Source organism: Hemitrygon akajei, chromosome 18 (assembly GCF_048418815.1).
Source record: "Hemitrygon akajei chromosome 18, sHemAka1.3, whole genome shotgun sequence".
In the NCBI taxonomy this organism is placed as follows: Eukaryota; Metazoa; Chordata; class Chondrichthyes; order Myliobatiformes; family Dasyatidae; genus Hemitrygon; species Hemitrygon akajei.
The window spans coordinates 55,785,787-55,805,189 of NC_133141.1; the positions used below are offsets into that span (position 1 = coordinate 55,785,787).

The window sequence follows — 19,403 nt, forward strand, 5'->3', positions numbered from 1 at the left end:
AGGGGATCTTCTGAAGGGATCGTGCAGTGATATTGTGGAATTATGAAGGTTGGCCAATTTTTAAAAACGTACATATCTTTGTTCATCATTTGAAATGGTAAGCTTGCCTTAGGTTTCTCCTTTTTAGCTTGTGTTACTTGCCCGGAGGTTCGCTGCAGGCATTAAGCCAAGACAGAGTCAAATTACTTGCTGTCGTGTTGGGATGTTTTGACAGGCTGCTGCAAATAGCTATCTCAAGGGATTTGGGAAATCTGAGGACTTAGGAATTGGGTGTATGTTAAAGAAGATTTAAGTAATTATTTTTGAATTTAATTTGAGTCTTTTTATCAAGTTTATTTTCTGCTTATTTATCTTTTCTTCTTCCTGGGTGACTTATGCAGGCAGTCTTCAGTCTCTCACTCTAAGGACCGATAGTTAGTGCTGCAAACTACTTGATTTTTGTGGGCTGCACAGTTGCAATTCATATTTTCAATAAATAACCACACACAAAAACTCTTGCAGGCAGGAGATAAACATTTTAAGTAGACCTCACTGTTTTCCTTCAAACCTTGGTCAGAGCCACAAAGACCTCAATCCAAATGCTGTCTTTACAAGAACAGTACAGAGAACCGATGTGGGTGAAACCTGTTGACTTTTCACTGAATTGGAATATGCCTTATGGATGATGACTTACTAGCTGCATTTCATTAGAGTATTAAAGTAATTTTCTGTAACTCCACATTGGTTTATTGCAAATTTTAATATTTATTATAAGCCAGATCTATCAATAATGCATTTTGAAAAGTTATGGCTTTAGAAAGGATATTGAGCTTAAATCAATTTAATCCCTTTTTATCTGACAAAAGTCATAGCTTGTAAAGAAACTATTTTATAATCTTCTGTAAAACTGTTGTTCCTCAAATAGAATGTATTGAAATTAAGAAGATATGACTTATTCATTTGCAATAAATAACGGAAACTTGAAATTCTACGTATCAAAACTTGTTAAACATGGATAATTTCAGCACCAATCTGACAATTATTTTCTTTTTGGATTAAGCAGAAAGTATCTAATTTTCTTAATGCTTTATGACACCATTCAAACATTTAAATACGGCGTATTGTGTGGAAGAACAAGGTAGCATTGCTGCCAAATGGAGTAGAGGAGAAAAGCAACATTCATTGATACATTAACCTTTCTATCAGAGATACACATACAGCTGAGTGCTTGTTTCAGTATGTGATTTAATCTAGATAAGTAAAATTACTATTAAGTATATATAGGAAGGTGATTAGTTTTCCAATTACACGTGAATTTATTAACTCAATGTCGTGTGCAGATAAAATAATTTATGCTTCAGGTTTCTTCGAGAACACGTTATTATTGCCTGTACCTCAGATTATTCTATCCATACTAAAAGCATGAAATCGACACTGCGGTATTTACAGCTACGCTCATGATCTGTTTATATCCCAGTAGCACTTGCTAGCAAAATGAAGTGCGTGGCTCAATGGTTGGTCTTGTGATCATGTTTCTAAATTATTTGGAATCATGACTAAATATTGATCTTTGCCGACTGCGGCGGCGCGGATCGTCCGCTTCGAGATATGAGAATTGTCACAGTGACTTGCACCATGTTTAGGGATACATTTGCTGCTTCCTCGACACTCCGATCGTTGAGGTTACGGAGAGAGTTGCAGGATCTTGAGGACAGAAGAAGAGGTTTTTTCTGGCCAAGGCAATCGACCGCGTTCGGAGAAACAAGAACACAACCCCAGTTCTCCAGTGATACTTCTGTACACGACGCTCTGTTGAGTGGGGATTTGGACAAGATCAGAAGCATCTTCCAAAGCAAAGAATCTGTCAACAGGGTTATAGAGATAGCCAGTCATGAACTCAACTGGTCGGCAGAATTGGGTATGAATATTATTGCAATATCCACATTATCATTCTCAGGATAATGTCAGACTAGGGTAGTTCCATGCCTCACCGTAGAACTTTATAACGTTTTATTTTGCTCCTCTCTTAAATTGCACTGGAGCCAATTGGGATGAGGGACTGGGGCATTCTTCTACATCCTTCCTCTTCATATTGGAACACATCCCTTTCCTTTCGGTGTTGCCTCTGGGACTTGAATTTTGCATTTCCCTCCCTTCTGTTCTCTGAAATTCTCTCCTCATTGGTTACAAAGATATCTAATAAATTTCAGCCAACCCAGTAATTGAATTTTGTATTCACCATCTGGGATTATTGTACAATTGTATTTGTTTCCTTGATAACCTCACTTCCCAGATGACTAGAGGAGAGAACCTTGTTCAGTCTTCTTCCCTGTAACTTTAAAAAATAAATGCTTTGAAGTTTGCTATTGAACTAAGGGAACTCACTTCATATTTGTGGTCATGCTTCTAAAATGATGCTGTTGTAAGTAATCCTGCTAGAAACTTAATAAGGTCAGATGCATCTTCAGGAACACAAACTTTAGACTGATATATTTATACTCTCATACCCTGAATATTATTTGTTTTATTTGTTTTCGATGTAACATTTGTGAAAGGAAAGTGAATGATGCACTGTCAAACAGGACATTTCAGTACAGTTACCATGACTTTATATGTGCTGCTTTCCAGTGGCATCAGCAGAAACAAACTTTTTCTGCCATAGTAATTTTGGAGAGGGATCAAAACAGAAAGGTGCGTAGAGAGTCTTGGTAATGATGGAGGCAGTTATAAGTTTGATTCTATTAAACAATGTGCGATGCAGGTCAATTTCACTTGGCTAGTTCATTATGATTTTGAAATCTTAATGCATGATTGTGCAACTAACTGAATTCAAATATTTGAATTGATTTCTGTTCTGCAATGTATCCCACAATAAGTTTGCAAATAACTAAGTATCTGATATAAATGTTTTTAATGGGCCAAAATAATTAATATTAGGACTTCCTGATTGGTGGTAATATTGTTACTATTTCTGGGTTGGGAGGGAGTGACGTGTTTTTATGTTTGGGATCCCATGTTGGGGCGGCAAAATGACTTCTATGGAGTCACCTAGCCGTATATCATTTCATTATAGAATCCATTAGATCCAATATTGTTCAAAGAAAGATATACTGGCTTTGGAGGCAGTACAGAGGAGGTTCACCAAGTTGATTCCAGAGATGAAGGGGTTAGCGTGTGAGGAGAGATTGACTTGCCTGAGATAATACTTGGAATTCAGAAGGATGAGAGGGGTTCTTATAGAAGCACATAGAATTATTAAAAGGACAGATAAGAAAGAAGCAGGAAAGTTGTTTCCACTGGTAAGTGAGACTAGAACTAGGGGGACATAGCCTCAAGATTTGGAGGAATAGATTTAGGAGCTACTCACTTTTTCCAGAGAGTAGTGAATCTGCGGAATTCTCTGTGCAGGGAAGCAGTAGCTTCTACATCATAATGTATTTCTTATTAAATACAGTGCCTTGTAGAAGTATTCGGTCACCAATACTTTGTTCAGATGAATGAATATTACAACCAAGGATTTTTGATCACTTTAACTGCAAATTTTTATTTGTAAATCACATGTTCCTTTTTTTCTGCAGTGTAGCCCAAAGAACAGGGAAAATTACAGTGTGAAAAACTAAAAATACAAAAATTGAAATGTCAGCTGTTCAAAAGTATTCATCCCACTTTGCTCAGTACTTAGTTGAGCCACCCTCGCAGCTATAATAGCCAGTAGTCTTTTTGGATAAGTCTCTATTAACTTTGCACAATGTGATTGAACAAGATTTGCCCATTCCTCCTTGCAAAATTGCTCAAGCTGTATCAGGTTAATTGGAGAGCCGTGGTGGACAGCAATCTTGAGGTCTTGCCAGAGATGTTCTATCAGGTTATGGTCAGGACTCAAGGACACCAATTTTCTTCTTTTGAAGCCACTCCATTGTTGCTGTGGGTCATTATTCTGCTGAAAGACAAACTTCCTCCAAGGTTTAAGTTTTCCGGCAGAGGCTAGCAGGTTTTTTAATCTAGGATCTTTCTGTATTTAGCAGCATTCATCTTTCCATCAATCCTGACCAATTTCCAGTCCCTGCTGCTGAAGAGCACCTTATAGTATGATGCTACCTCCATACTTTACATTAGGAATGGTGTTACCTGGCTGATTCGCAGTATTAGATTTACACTTAGTGTTGAGGCCAAAAAATTCTACTTTAGTCTCATTCAACCACAAGGCCTTCTTCCACACCTTTACAGAATCTTCTTAGTAATACTTGTGGAAATATATCTGTAACACTGAAGTATTTATGAATTTATAACTTGTAAAATGTAATGTGACAAAATAGAACCTTTGAGATCCCAGAGTGCTTTACTGGTTTGGTGATGTAGTTGCTATAAGAAGCTTGCAAAGGTATGTGATTTATAGCAGTGTGTGTTTTGACATTATACAAATGAAAGCAGAACAGCTGATGGGGGAGGAGGGGGGGAGGAAGGAGCCTTAGACAATTGGGCTCATTAAAGACAAATGCTGCTCTTTCAAGATGGATGTGAAATAAGATGGGAATGGAATTAAGGGATGGAATGACCAAAGACATGAAGTTGAAGAATGACTGGAATCTGTAAATGTATAATTTGGTCCACTTAGTTTGTTGTAGTCTGTTACTGTCTATTTAGAAGACTTAGCTGAATGGTACACAACACACTTTACAAAGTCTTTACAGGCAAGGATATGCTTTTTTTCAGCCAGAGCTTCTTCCTTGCCACTCTTCCATGAGTACCATTTTTGTGCAAGTCCTTAGAGATTGTGGAGCCATGAACTTCATCTCCAGTTGCAGCCACTGACTTCTACAGGTCACCCAGAGTGACTGTTGGTGTCACAGTAGCCTCTCCTACAAGTGCCTTTCCTCTCTGGTGACTAAGTTTAGAGGGGCGGCCTGACCTAGGCAGTGTGACACTAAACTCTATGAAATAGCAAGGCATCTGGAAAGAAATGGATCCATCAGGCTGATGCAGCATGGATTCAGCAAAGGCAGGTCCTGTTTGACAAACTTACTGGAGTTTTTTGAGGATATAACAAGCACAGTGGATAGAGGGGAACAGATGAATATTATTGACTTGTATTTCCAGAAGGCGTTCATTAAGGTGCCAAATACAAGACTTGTCCATAAGATAAGGATACATAGAGTTGGGGGTGATATATTAGCATGGATAGAGGATTGGTTAACTGATAGAAAGCAGGGAGTTGGGATACATGGGTGTTACTCTGTTTGGCAATCAGTGGTGAGTGGTGTGCCACAGGTGTTGGTGCTGGGCCCGCAACTGTTCACTATATATGTTAACTATCTGGAAGAGGAGGCCAAGTGTAGTGTATCTAAGTTTTCTGATAACACTAAATGGAATCACTAAAAGCAGATTGTGCAGAGGATATGGGGAGAGATAGAGATAGGTTAAGTGAGTGGGCAAGGGTCTGGCAGATGGAGTACAATTTTGGTAAATGCAAAGTCATGCATTTTGGAAAGAAAAATGGAAGATCAGATTATTATTTAAATGGTAAAAAATTGCAGCAATTGCAAAGGGACTTTGGAATGCTTGTATATGAATTGCAAAAGGTTGGTTTGCAGGTCAAGTAGGCTATCAAGAAAGCAAATGGAGTGTTGACCTTCATTGCTAGAGGGATTGAATTTAAGAGCAGGGAGGCTACACTGCAACTGTACAGATAACTGGTCGAGCTGCATCTGGAGTACTGCGTATAGTTCTGGTCTCCTTACTTGAGGAAGGACATACTGGCTTTGGAGGTGGTGCAGAGGAGGTTCACCAGGTTGATGCCAGAAATGAGGGGGGTTAGACTATGAGGAGAGATTGAGTCGCCTGGGATTGTACTTGCTGGAATTCAGAAAGATGAGAGGAGATCTTATGGAAACATATAAAATTACGAAAGGGATAGATAAGATAGAGGTAGGAAAGTTGTTTCCACTAGTAGGTGAGACTAGAACTAGGGGACATAGCCTCAAGATTTGGGGGAGTAAATTTAGGATGGAATTGAGAAGGAACTGCTTTTCCCAAAGAGTGGTGAATCTGTGGAATTCTCTGCCCAGCGAAGCAGAGGAGGCTACCTCAGTAAATATATTTAAGACAAGGTTGGATTGATTTTTGCATTGTAGGGGAATTAAGGGTTATGAGGGAAATGGAGGTAGGTGGAGGTGAGTCTGTGGTCAGATCAGCCATGATCTTATTGAATGGTGGGGCAGGTTCGATGGGCCAGATGGCCTACTCCTGCTCCTATTTCTTATGTTCTAATGTTTGGTACCTTTGAGATGGTCTGGTACCTTTCTTCAGATTTGTGCATCTCTATAATAATTTCCCTAACTTGCCTTGAATGCACTTTTGTCTTCATTTTGGTTTGGTCTTTTGAAAATCTACCATACTGTTGGACCTTAGAGAAAGGGTTTTTTTAAAATTAATTCATTGAATACAGGTGATCCTTTCAATTTTCTGTATCAACAAATTGAGTGAGTTGGTAAGGTAATATACAGTATTGTCCCTGAGGAAAGTTAGCATAGTAATTACAAAGGGGATGAATACTACTTCAGCCTCACAATTTTGGTTTTTAATTTTTAATAAATTGTTGACAGGTTTTGGATTTTTTTTGATTTGACATAATACATAATGTTTTGTAGATTAGCTCAAAAATTCTACTTAAATATATTAATTTTAGAAACTGAGACAGTAAAATGTGAAAATAGTTGTGGGGGTGAATACTTTTTGAAGGCACTGTATAGTTAAACACAGTTAGATTTTTAAATAGCAGGGTAATTAAGGGAGAAGGTGGAGTTGAGTCCACTGCCAGATTAGCAGGACCTTATTGATTATTGGAACAAACTCGACTGGCCAGATGGCCTAACCTTCTGCTATTTCTTGTGCTCTTATATATTGAGTTATTAGTTTCTTCATGTTTCCAAAACTCTAACATAAAAGATTTGTAACTCAGTTCATTTGTTAATTTTAATGAAAGTTTAAGAGCACCTTTGTCAACTTATTTTTACACAAGGTTATTGTGCACCAGAAACCTCAGCTTGTCAAGTAATCATGTCTTTTTTTTCACTACTGACATCCTCTTCTTGACTATGCACTCACTATCTGTCTAAACTGATTTAAGACCATAAGATATTGGAGCAGAATTAGGCCACTCAGCCCATTCAGTCTGCTCTGCCATTCTATCATGGCTGGTCCTAGATCCCACTCAGACCCAAACACCTGCATTCTCGCCAAATCCTTAGTTTCCTGATCGATCAGGGCATCAATCAAATTCTGCCTTAAATATACACTGAACTGGGCTCCACTGTAATTTGTGGCAGAGTATTCCACAGATTCATGACTCACTACAAAAATTTGTCCTTACCTCTGTTCTAAAAAGGTCGCCCCTCAATTTTGAGGCTGTGCCCTCTAGTTCTGGATACCCCCACCGTAGGAAACATCTTCTCCACATCCACCCTATCTAGTCCTTTCAACATTTGGTAGGTTTCAATGAGATTCCCCATGTATTCTTCTAAATCCCAGTGAGTACAAGCCTAAAGCTGCCAAATGCTACTCATACATTAACCCCTTTATTCCTGGAATCATCATTGTGAACCTCCTCTGAACCCTCTCCGATGTCAACACATCCTTTCTGAGATACGGGGCCCAAAACTGTTGGCAATACTCCAAGTGCGGTCTGACAAGTGTCTTATAAAGCCTCAGCATTATCTCCTTGTTTTTATATCCTATTCCCTTGAAATAAACGCCAACATTGCACTTGCCTTCTTTACCACAGACTCAACCTGTAAATTCACCTTCTAGGAGTCTTGCACAAGGACTCCTAATTCCCTCTGCACTTCTGATGTTTGAACCTTCTCCCCATTTAGATAATAGTCTGCACTATTGTTTCTTTTACCAAAGTGCATTATCGTACATTTTCCAACACTATATTCCATCTGCCACTTTTTTGCCCATTCTTCCAATTTGTCTAAGTCCTGCTGCAATCACATTGCTTCCTCAGCACTACCTACTCCTCCACTTATCTTCGTATCATCCATAAACTTTGCCACAATGCCATCAATTCCATTATCCAAATCACTAACAATCAAAATGAAAAGTAGTGGTCCCAATTCCAGTCCCTGAGGAACACCACTAGTCACTGGCAGGGAACCAGAAACGGCCCCCTGTATTCCCACTTGCTGCCTCCTGCCTGTCAGCCATTCCTCTATCCGTGCTGGTATATTTCCTGTAACGCCATAGGATTTTTTCTTGTTAAACAGCCTTATGTGTGGCATCTTATCAAATCCCTTCCTAAGACCCAAGTAAATGACATCCACTGCCTCTCCTTTGTCCACCCTGCTTGTTACTTCTTCAAAGAACTCTAACAGATTTGTTAGGCAAGATTTCCCTTGACAGAAACCATCCTGACTTTGACTTATTTTATCATTAGTCTCCAAGTACCTCGAAACATCATCCTTAATAATAGACTCCAACACTTTCCCAACCACTGAAGTTAGGCTAACTGGACTATAATTTACTTTTTTTTTTGCCTTCCTCCTTTGTTAAAGAGTGGAGTGACATTTGTAATTTTCCAGTCCTCTGGGACCATGCCAGAATCAAGTGATTCTTGAAAGATCATGACCCATGGGATGATCTGGGATGACTTGTCCACCTTAAGACCTTTGAGTTTGCCTGGCACCTTTTCCTTTTCAATAGCAATGGCTCTCACTCCTGCTCCCTGACACTCTCACTGCTAGTGTCTTCCACAGTGAAGACTGATGCAAAATGTTTATTAAGTTCATCTGCCATTTCTTTGTCCATTATTAATACCTCGCCATCATCATTTTCCAGTGGTCCAATATCAACTCTCACCTTCCTTTTACTCTTTATATAACTGAAAAAAAATTCTAGTATCCTGCTTTATATTATTGACTGGTTTGCCCTCATATTTAATCTTTTCCCTTCTTATAGCTTTTTTAGTTGCCTTTTGTTGGATTTCAAAAGCTTCCCAACCATTCAACTTCCCACTTTTCCTTGGCTTTTATGCAGTCTTTAACTTCCCTTGTCAACCACGTTTGCCTCCCCTGCAATTTGAGAACAACTTCTTCTGTGGGACATATCTATCCTGAACCTAGTGAATTATTCCCAGAAACTTAAGGCATCTCTGCCATCATCCCTGCTAATTTCCCCTTCCAATCCACCTGGGCAAGCTCCTCTCTCATGCCTCTGTAATTCCCTTTATTCCATTGCATGTGACTTGTGCTTCTCCCTCTCAAATGCAGTATCAATTAATAATATTATGAACACCATCTCCTAAGGGTTCCTTTACATTCAGCTCCCTAATAAAATCTGGGTTATTACACAACACCCAATCTACGATAGTCTTTCCCCGAGTAGGCTCAAGCACAAGCTGCTCTAAAAACCCATCTTGTAGGCATTCAACAAATACACTCTCTTTTGAACCGACACCAACCTGATCCCCTTGCATATTGAAGTCCTCCATTACAATTGTGTTATTACCCTTATTACATTTCTTTTCCAGCTCCACATGCAATCTCTACCCCACATTTTGGCTACTATTTGGAGCCCTATATATGATTCTCATAATGGGTTTTTTTTTAACCTTTGCAGTTTCTTAACTCCACCCACAAAGATTCAACATTCTCTGACTCTATGTCACCTATTTCTAAAGATGTAATTTCATCTCTTATCAACAGAGCCACATCACCGCCTATGCCTTCCTGCCTGTCCTTTTGATACAAAGTATGTCCTTTGATGTTAAGCTCTCAACACTGGCCTTCTTTCAGCCACAACTCAATGATGCCCACAACGTCATATTGACCAATTTCTAATTGCACCACGAGTTCATCCACCTTATTCCGAATGCTACATGTATTTAAATACAGCACCTTCAGTCCTGCATTCTTCACCCTTCTGAAGTCACCCTGTGGTACAATTTAACTCCTTGCTCTCTGTCTGCATTTGTACCCAATGACTGGCTTGTCCTTCCTTACATTCATATTACATCTATCATCTACTTGTAAACCTGCTGGCTCATCCTCAGCTCTATCATCCTGGTTCCCATCCCCCTGCCATATTAGTTTAAACCACTCCCAACAGCTCTAGTAAACCTGCCCGAAAGAATATTGGTCCCCCTCGGATTCAAGTACAACCCATACATTTTGTAGAGGTCACACCTGCCCCAGAAGAGGTCGCAATTATCCAGAAATCCGAATCCCTGCCCCCTGCTCCAATTCTTCAGCCACACATTTATCTGTTATGTCATTCTATTCCTATCCTCACTGTTGCGTGGCACAGACAGCAATCCTGAGATTACTATCCTTGAGGTCCTGCTTCTCAGCTTCCTTCCTAACTCTCCGTGTCCTCCCTTTTTCTAGTTATGCTATTGGTACCAATATGTACCACGGCCTCTGGCTGTTCACCCTCCCTTTTCAGGATATTGTAGATATGCTCAGAAACTTTGTGGACCCTGGCACCTGGGAGGCCAACTACCATCCATGTTTCCTTTACGCATCTGCAGAATTGCCTATCTGTCCCCCTGACTATAGAGTAATATTTCTTATTATATTACTTTTATTTCAAGTGCCTATCTCATCTGCTACATTTCCATATGAGCACTTGTCATTTTCACTTCAGTAAATTGTTATAATGGTGTTTTTTTATTTCTCACTGTTCTATTCTTTTCTTTAACCTATTGTATTGATTATTGTTTCTATACCTGTGCTTGTTAATTTGATTTTCAAATTTTTTTATTCCTAAATTTGAAAATCTGTAATATTTTGATTTTTACAGACAATATATCACTCAAATCTTTATAATTTTTTAATGCAGAAGGCTGATAGTGCTCAATAATTGAATATGATCAAAGCTGAGATTGAATTATCAGTGACTGAGGGAATTAAAATATATAGTGGTCAGGTGGGAAAGGGAACAAGGCACAGGATCAGCCACAATCTTTTTGAACAGGTTTGAAGAACAACATTGCTTGCTCTTTTAATTGTTACATTTTGCTCTTCATGTAACAAGATTGTGCTGTATTCCCATACAATGGTCGAACATCCACATCTATAAGCCTCTCACACAAAATGCTGGTGGAACGCAGCACTCTCTCTGCCCATCACTCTGCCTGTTCTCCATCTTCCTCTGGTGCTCCCCTCCCCCTTTCTTTCTCCCTAGGCCTCCCGTCCCATGATCCTTTCCCTTCTCCAGCTCTGTATCACTTTCGCCAATCACCTTTCCAGCTCTTAGCTTCATCCCCCTCCCTCTGGTCTTCTCCTATTATTGCGCATTTCCCCCTCCCCCCACTACTTTCAAATCTCTTACTATCTTTCCTTTCAGTTAGTCCTGCCGAAGAGTCTAGGCCCGAAACTTCAACAGCGCTTCTCCCAATAGATACTGCCTGACCTGCTGCTTGAATTTCCAGCATCTGCAGATTTCCTTGTGTTTGCTCTATAAGCCCCTCAATCATCAAATTAGATCACAACTTATCTCCATCTCTATTCAACCTTTGATCCATGTTCCTTGGTAATGTTACTTAATAAAAATAATCCATTGACTGGAACTGTAAATTTTGATTGACCTTGAGCAAATACAGACTTTTTGAGGAACAGTGGCTGATTTCTCATTTTTATTGCAAAGATTTCTTCCAGATTACCCTCCAAGACTGACACCCAGAGGAAATATGTATCTGATTGAATTAACTTTTATATTCCTAATAATTAATTCATGTTTTTGAATGTGAAGAATCAGTTTTAAAACTGGTTTTAAATAAGTTTTAATACTGAACAGGGAAGCTTACAATTTTCAAACAGGTACTGTATATCTTCCCCCCACCTATAGATCTTTAAAGGACTTCTGGATCTACTTTGCTCATAGGAATTATCTTTTCACCATTAACAAAATGCATGATTAACTGTGGAACTGTAGACATTGAAAGCTTTTAAAATGTCAGAAATATTCAAGCCACCAATTACTTAATTGCAGCGGATTCTAATACTGCTTTGATCTGAAATTCCACCAAGCCCATTTTAATTCTAGATTCCTCTTTATTTGTGGAAACCTTTTTATCTAAAATAATTTTAAGCACAGCAATACTTGGATAATTCAGCACCCTTTTAACAGATTTTCTCTGTTATTGGATATTATTCATGCGCTTTTACTTTGCTTCGTGTTTTCAAAAAAATCCATATTTTCAAAAGGTTATTCTTAATAATTTAGCACTCCATCTGTCCTTTATAATTAAAAAAAAGAGAAAGTGTTGTGGGGTGCAGGAATTGGACTGTCTGCCTGAAACTATCCCAGATCATAAAAACAGTTAATTGGTTATCCATATAATTTACATTATGCTTACAATCTGTCTGGGGCATTAATAAGTAGTACTTCAAATTTGCATCCCTGTATTCACTCTATTGATAAATTTTGACAAGTTTAGTCACAATTCTACCATTATCAATGAAATATTTTTGCAAAGTGAATCTTTGTAGATTTGTGCTGTTCAAATCATGGATAATGACACATGTGCAGTGAAAATTTAAAAGATTTTCCGTATTGTATGGTAGTTTGAGGTCTTCTCAGACTGTGTAAAGCATTGCAATAATTGTGTGATCTATTTTTGTACTTCAGGTCTCTGGTCACTTACCTCCAAACAGAAACAAACAGCAGCACTCTATATCACTGCGCAGCGAGGACATACTGAATGTGTAAAGCACTTGCTGGGACATGGTGCTGATGTTAATGCCTTGTCTGAGGGAGCAACTGCTCTGCATGCTGCCTGTGCCAATGGACACACTGAATGTGCCAAGCTTCTGCTGAAAATTGGAGCTGATCCCAATGCAATCTCTGAAGAAGGGTATGCTCCCTTGCATCTATGCACCAGCCCCCAGACCATTTTGTAAGTTACCGTAGTTTCTTAGTTACGTGCAGTTATGTTCAATTTATTCCAAGCAGAATAATTGTTCTTTCAGTGAGTGCATAAACTTGCAAGTGAAGAATTTTGGGAAATAGATAGCATTATGCGCTTTGCACAAATTTAGTTCATTATTGATAAGACAAATGGTTGACAAAATATTACTCTTTCAATTACAATATTTATATTTGCACCTTGATATACAGAAAAGTCCTTGTTTATGTTATTAAAATAATGTAACATAAAAGGTTCGTTATTATTACCAGAGGGGCACACTATTATTATGAGCCACGTTGTATGCTTTTAACCAGAGCAGCTTGAGTTTCAGGCAGGAAAGGATGAGAGAGGGGCCACTGTTGGACAAGTCACCTGTGCTGCTTGTAATTATTTAGTGTCATAAATTGCAGCGAAGAACTTTTTTGTCTACTGTGTCACATAAGGACAATTTATATTTACTGACAAGTACCTTTATTAGCTCAGTTCACAAGTATGTGAATTTACCTGTGTGTACACCTACTAGGTTTCCCTGACCCTCCATGAACAGTCAAGGAATAGAAAAGGAGTCCACATTGGCCAGATGTTCCTTGTGCTCCCAATCTAATCTCCATGTGTCAGACATGGAGGTCCTCCACGGTCTTCAGCTACAACCAGTATTGTTCTATGGCCTTTGCCCTCAGCCTCATGCCTTTTGTTCTTTTCAACTCTGACTGGTTCAAACCAGGTGATCCAGGTACTGAGCCTAACAAGATCACAGGTTGCTCCTCCTGCAAGCCTGCCACTTTACACAAGAAATAGCCACTTGTCTGAGAATGGTCTCAGGTTTAGCAGATCATTGGTTGAAACTCCTTGTGGCCACATTCATTTACTCTGATTAAGCTATCCCAGGGTAAGAATCAGTTCATCAAGCAGTTCACAAAATGGCGACTGTGAGGGCAGTCACACAAAATGGCCACATCCATTTCTGTTCACTATTTGTCATTCTTTCTGGCCAATATCTCCCTCCTCTTGATCCAAGGATATTTATCTTAGGATCATTATCCTCCCCTCATTCTGTTGACTGCCCATAGGACTGTCATGGACCCCAGTAGATATGCTAAACTTGCATATTATAAAGATGAAGGTAACATTTGCTTACTGAATTCAGATACTTTTATATCGACACTCGTCTCTTCAGTTTATAAGAATGTCATCCTCTTTTTTTTCCATTATGTCAGCCTTCCACCTTCTGAGTGGATATACATTCAGCAATACAATTATCAGCATGCATAAGATTAGGATTACAGCAGCATGCAATACTATTCTCACCCACGGATGTACTTGAACATTTGATCCCCAATTCCAAAACTTCAAAAATATGAATCACTCAATACTTCATTTGCCTTACCAGCATGTGTTTTAATTACTTCAGTGTGTTTAGTCCAATGATGAATTATCTATCTGTAACTTGGAAACAACATAGTCCCACAGTATTGTTCCAAGTCAGTGTATTGGATTGTCAGGTTCTCCTTCATTACTGCATTTATTGCAGGATGAAGCAAAAGTTGTCCTCCAATAACCAGATCTAAAATCACATTCCCAATTGCGACACTGTGACTTTCTAAAGGGCACTTTCCATCCCTTGGTATAATTCATGCCTGCTGTTACTATATAATATGTCCCACCAATGCATATTGCAAGACAGAATGATTCTTCACAGGCAAAACAGATAATAAACAGTTTTCATATGTACTGTAACCACAATTTATAATTTTCTGTCTTGTCATTGCCTCTGGGCAAGCCTAGTGGTCTCCTGTTTGATGGCATCTTGATAAATCTATTCCTTTCCCAGTACCATTCATAGCAATAGCATATGTTGGTTGTTTACTTAAGGATCTCCAAGTCTTCTCATGATACTCGCCCACATTGTGAACCCTTTTAACTCAACTTCTCTCTCCCTTCCCCACCCACCATACAATGTACTCCTGTGTACAGTTAATAATCACCAAAGCATCCTTTGGAAAATACTTGACTGTAATTGCCCCTAAAGAGATAACTTGTGTGAATCATTGCCCCAGTTCTGATCCCACAGAACTGTAACCTTTTCATGGCCATCATTATCCAAGGGCTACTAGGCAATTGGGCCTAAAGTCTGACTATTATTCCCTTTAGGAAACTTGATGTCACCTTTAGAATTTTATATGGCCTGTACATTTGTACCCTCTGGAACACCCCAGGTTTTGTCCATGCATGTCAAACCATCCAGCTATAGTTGGCTCTCTCACCATACTGTATAGGTGAGGAGCCATCTACAAAAAAATTATAGGCATGCCAATTCTGTAACAAGGATTACCCCTTAGTAATAATGATTAGTTAGGCACAGAGAGAATTTGCATTTACTGACAAGTACCTTAATTGGCTCAAAAGTTCAAAGTAAAATTTATTATCAGAGTGCATACATATCACCACATAGAACCCTGAGATTCTTTTTCTGCGGGCATACTTAGCAAATCGATAGAACAGCAACTAGAAACAGGATCTGTAAACTGTAAACATCAGGAACTGTAAACTGTGCAAATGCAGATAATAAATGAATAGCAATAAACAACAAACATGAAATAACAAGATTAAAGAATCCTTAGATAAGTGTAGCTATCCTCTTTTGTTCAAGAGCCTGATGGTTGAGGGGTGGTAACTGCTCCTGAATCTGGTGGTCCGGAGGATCTTGTACTTTCCACCTGATGGCAACAGCGAGAAAAGAGCATGACTTTTGTGGTGGGGAACTCTGATGATGGATGCTGCTTTTCTATGGCAATGTTTCATGTAGATGTGCTCAATGGTTGGGAAGGTTTTACCCATGATGTACTGGGCTGAATTAATTACTTTTTGTCAGATCTTCCACTCCAAAGCATTAGTGTTCCCATACCAGGCCGTAATGCAGCCAGTCTGCACACTGTCTACCACACATCTATAGAAGTTTAACAACATTTTTGATGACATGCTGAATCTCCGCAGACTCCTGGGGAAATAGAGGTGTTGTTGTGCTTTCTTTGCAATAACATTTATATGATGGGTCCAGGACAGGTCCTCTGAGATAGTGACACCCAGAAATTTAATGTTACTGGGTGATTACTGGCTCATGAACCTCTGGTTTCCCTCTCCTGAAGTCTAGTATCAATTCCTTGCTCTTATTGACATTGAGTGAGAGGTTGTTGTTATTACACCACTCAGACAAGATTTCAATCTCCCTCCTGTATGCTGATTCATCACCACCTTTGATACAGCCCACAACAGTGGTGTCATCAGCAAACTTGTATATGGTGTTCGACTGTACTTGGCCACACAGTCGCAGGTGTGAAGTGAATAGAGCAGGGGACCAAGTACGTATCCTGTGGTGCTCCTGTGCTGACAGTGATTGTGGAGGAGATAATTTTGCTAATCTGAACTCTGTTCACAAGCATGTGAATTTACCTGTGTGCACACCTAAGTTTTCATGAACAGTCAAAGAATGGAAAAGGTAATACCTGGAAAAGGAATCTACACTGGCCATGTGTTCCTCGTGGTCCCAATCCTAGTATCCAATGTAAAGGTCCTCCACATCTGCGATGGTTCGTCTCTGAAGAGTTGTCATTAATTTGCATTCAAAGCTTCTCATTTTTATATTCTTTCCTCAGCAGTACAAATGCTGCACTTCAATCTTGTTGGCTCAAGGTCACCTGACCGACCTGGGTCACCACTTCATTGACTTTGGTCCAGGACTACAACCAGTATTGTTCTATGGCCTTTGCCCTCAGCCTCATGCCTTTTGTTCTTTTCAACTCTGACTGGTTCAAACCAGGTGATCCAGGTACTGAGCCTAACAAGATCACAGGTTGCTCCTTCTGCAAGCCTGCCACTTTACACAAGAAATAGCCACTTGTCTGAGAATGGTCTCAGGTTTAGCAGATCATTGGTTGAAACTCCTTGTGGCCACATTCATTTGCTCTGATTAAGCTATCCCAGAGTAAGAATCAGTTCATCAAGCAGTTCACAAAATGGCGACTGCAAAGAAAGTCTCACAAATAGCCGCATTCATTTCTGTTCACTGATTTTCGTTCTTTCTGGCCAACACTCTGTATTACATAAAAGGCCTTTTTGATCCAAGTGTTTGTCTAGATGCTTTTTAAATGAGATGAGAACACCTGCCTCTACCACCACCTCAGATTCCAACCACTCTGTGTGAAGTCATTCCCTTAGATCCTCTCTAAACCTACCTGTCATCTTAAATTAATGCTCTTAGACACCCCCAGCGTGGGGGAGAAATATCTTAATATCTGCTCTGTTCATTGCCCTCATAATTTTGTATGCTATAATCAGGTCATCCTTCAGCTTCCTCTGCTCCAGAAAACAAAGCAACATATCCACTCTGTTCTCACAATTGAAGTGCTTTACTCATGTACATCCAAAACTACCTAGGAAGACTTATTCAGAAAGTCAGAAGACATGGGATCCAGGGAAGTTTGGCCAGGTGGATTCAGAATTGGCTTGCCTGCAGAAAGCAGAGGGTCATGGTGGAGGGAGTACATTCAGATTGGAGGGTTGTGACTAGCGGAGTCCCACAAGGATCGGTTCTGGGACCTCTACTTTTTGTGATTTTTATTAACAACCTGGATGTGGGGGTAGAATGGTGGGTTGGCAAGTTTGCAGATGATACAAAGGTTGGTGGTGTTGTGGATATTGTTGAGGATTGTCAAAAATTGCAGAGAGACATTGATAGGATGCAGAAGTGGGCTGAGCAGTGGCAGATGAAGTTCAACCCGGAGAAGTGTGAGGTGGTACACTTTGAAAGCCTAACTCCAAGGCAGAGTACAAAGTAAATGACAGGATACTTGGTAGTGTGAAGGTGCAGAGGGATCTGGGGGTACATGTCCACAGATCCCTGAAAGTTGCCTCACAGGTAGATAGGGTAGTTAAGAAAGCTTATGGGGTGTTAGCTTTCATAAGTCAAGGGATAGAGTTTAAGAAACGCGATGTAATGATGCAGCTCTGTAAAATTCTAGTTAGGCCACACTTGGAATACTGTGTCCAGTTCTGGTCGCCTCACTATAGGAAGGATATGGAAGCATTGGAAAGAGTACAGAGGAGATTTACCAGGATGCTGCCTGGTTTAGAGAGTATGGATTATGATCAGAGATTAAGAGAGCTAGGGCTTTACTCTTTGGAGAGAAGGAGGATGAGAGGAGACATGATAGTGGTATTTAAGATATTAAGAGGAATAGACAGAGTGGATAGTCAGCGCCTCTTCCCCAGGGCACCACTGTTCAGTACAAGAAGACATGGCTTTAAGGTAAGGGGAGGGAAGTTCAAGGGGGATATTAGAGGAAGGTTTTTCACTCAGAGAGTGGTTGGTGCGTGGAATGCACTGCCTGAGTCAGTGGTGGAGGCAGATACACTAGTGAAATTTAAGAGACTACTGGACAGGTATATGGAGGAATTGAAGGTGGGGGGTTATATGGGAGGCAGGGTTTAAGTGTCGGCACAACATTGTGGGCCGAAGGGCCTGTACTGTGCTGTACTATTCTATGTTCTAAGAGGAAAAACTACTTTCTGGCATATTTCCTTGCATCGGGCAGCACAGTAGTATGGTGGTTAGTGTAATGCTATTACAGCACTAGTGACCTAGGTTCAATTCTGTTGCTATCTGGAAGGAGTTTTAATGTTCTCCCTGAGACTGAATAGGTTTTCTCCACGTGCTCTGCTTTCCTCCCACATTCCAAAGATGTATGAGTTAATTGTTCACATGGGTGTAATTGGATGGCATGGGCTCACTTGGCTGGAAAAGGTCTGTTACCATGCTGTATTGCTAAAGAAATAAATTAATAAAATTAATTGTAAGGGTATCTTCACAGCTAGTAAGATGCATTTGAAATATCGCCCAATTCCTCAAAAGTCAAATAAACCAGCCATAAATATGTCATCCCTTACAAACACATACTATTTTGCCTTGTACCTTCCAGGGACCCAAACAGTACATCCAGGTGAAATCAAGTTCACTTGCTACTCTTCCAATCTAATATATTGCACTCAGTACTTGCAATGTGGCCTCCTCTGCCTTAGAGAAAGCAAATGCATATTGGCTGATTGCTTTGTGTAGTACCTGCATTTACCCTGCAAGAATGGCCCTGTCACCTCAATTCTCCATCCCACTCCCAATCAAAAACATCACTGACCTTCTATAAGGTCCAATTTTGAGCTTGTATCTAGACAGGTGGTAGTTTTCCATGCATGCTGCCTGGCCTTCTGGGAACTTGCAGCAGTTTCTGCTTTTATCTGATTTCTGGCATTGGCAGTGTTTTTTTTCATTTTCAAATTTATCACCCAGTTCACATAGAGGGGAGCTTGCAAATGAGAAGAATCACTGAACCTACTTTGGTCATGTTGGGTTCACTAAAATAAAGTTCTCATCTTTTCATTGTCAGCCTTGATATAAACATCTCATCCAATGACATGATTTTCACTAGGTGGAACTATTAGATGCGGTAGTTCTGAAGTGAATCTT

General features: G+C 39.8%; 1 protein-coding gene across 1 annotated transcript in view; it reads left to right on the plus strand.

Annotated features, from left to right (window-relative positions):
* The first annotated feature begins 1,545 nt into the window (after positions 1 to 1,545).
* asb16 (ankyrin repeat and SOCS box containing 16) overlaps positions 1,546 to 19,403 on the plus strand; it is a 29,776-nt gene continuing 11,918 nt past the window's right edge. Inside the window, exons 1-2 of the mRNA XM_073071684.1 lie at positions 1,546 to 1,897; positions 12,607 to 12,874. Coding sequence (XP_072927785.1) covers positions 1,588 to 1,897; positions 12,607 to 12,874 — 578 coding nt within the window. The 5' untranslated portion in view covers positions 1,546 to 1,587. The remainder of the gene's footprint in view (positions 1,898 to 12,606; positions 12,875 to 19,403) is intronic.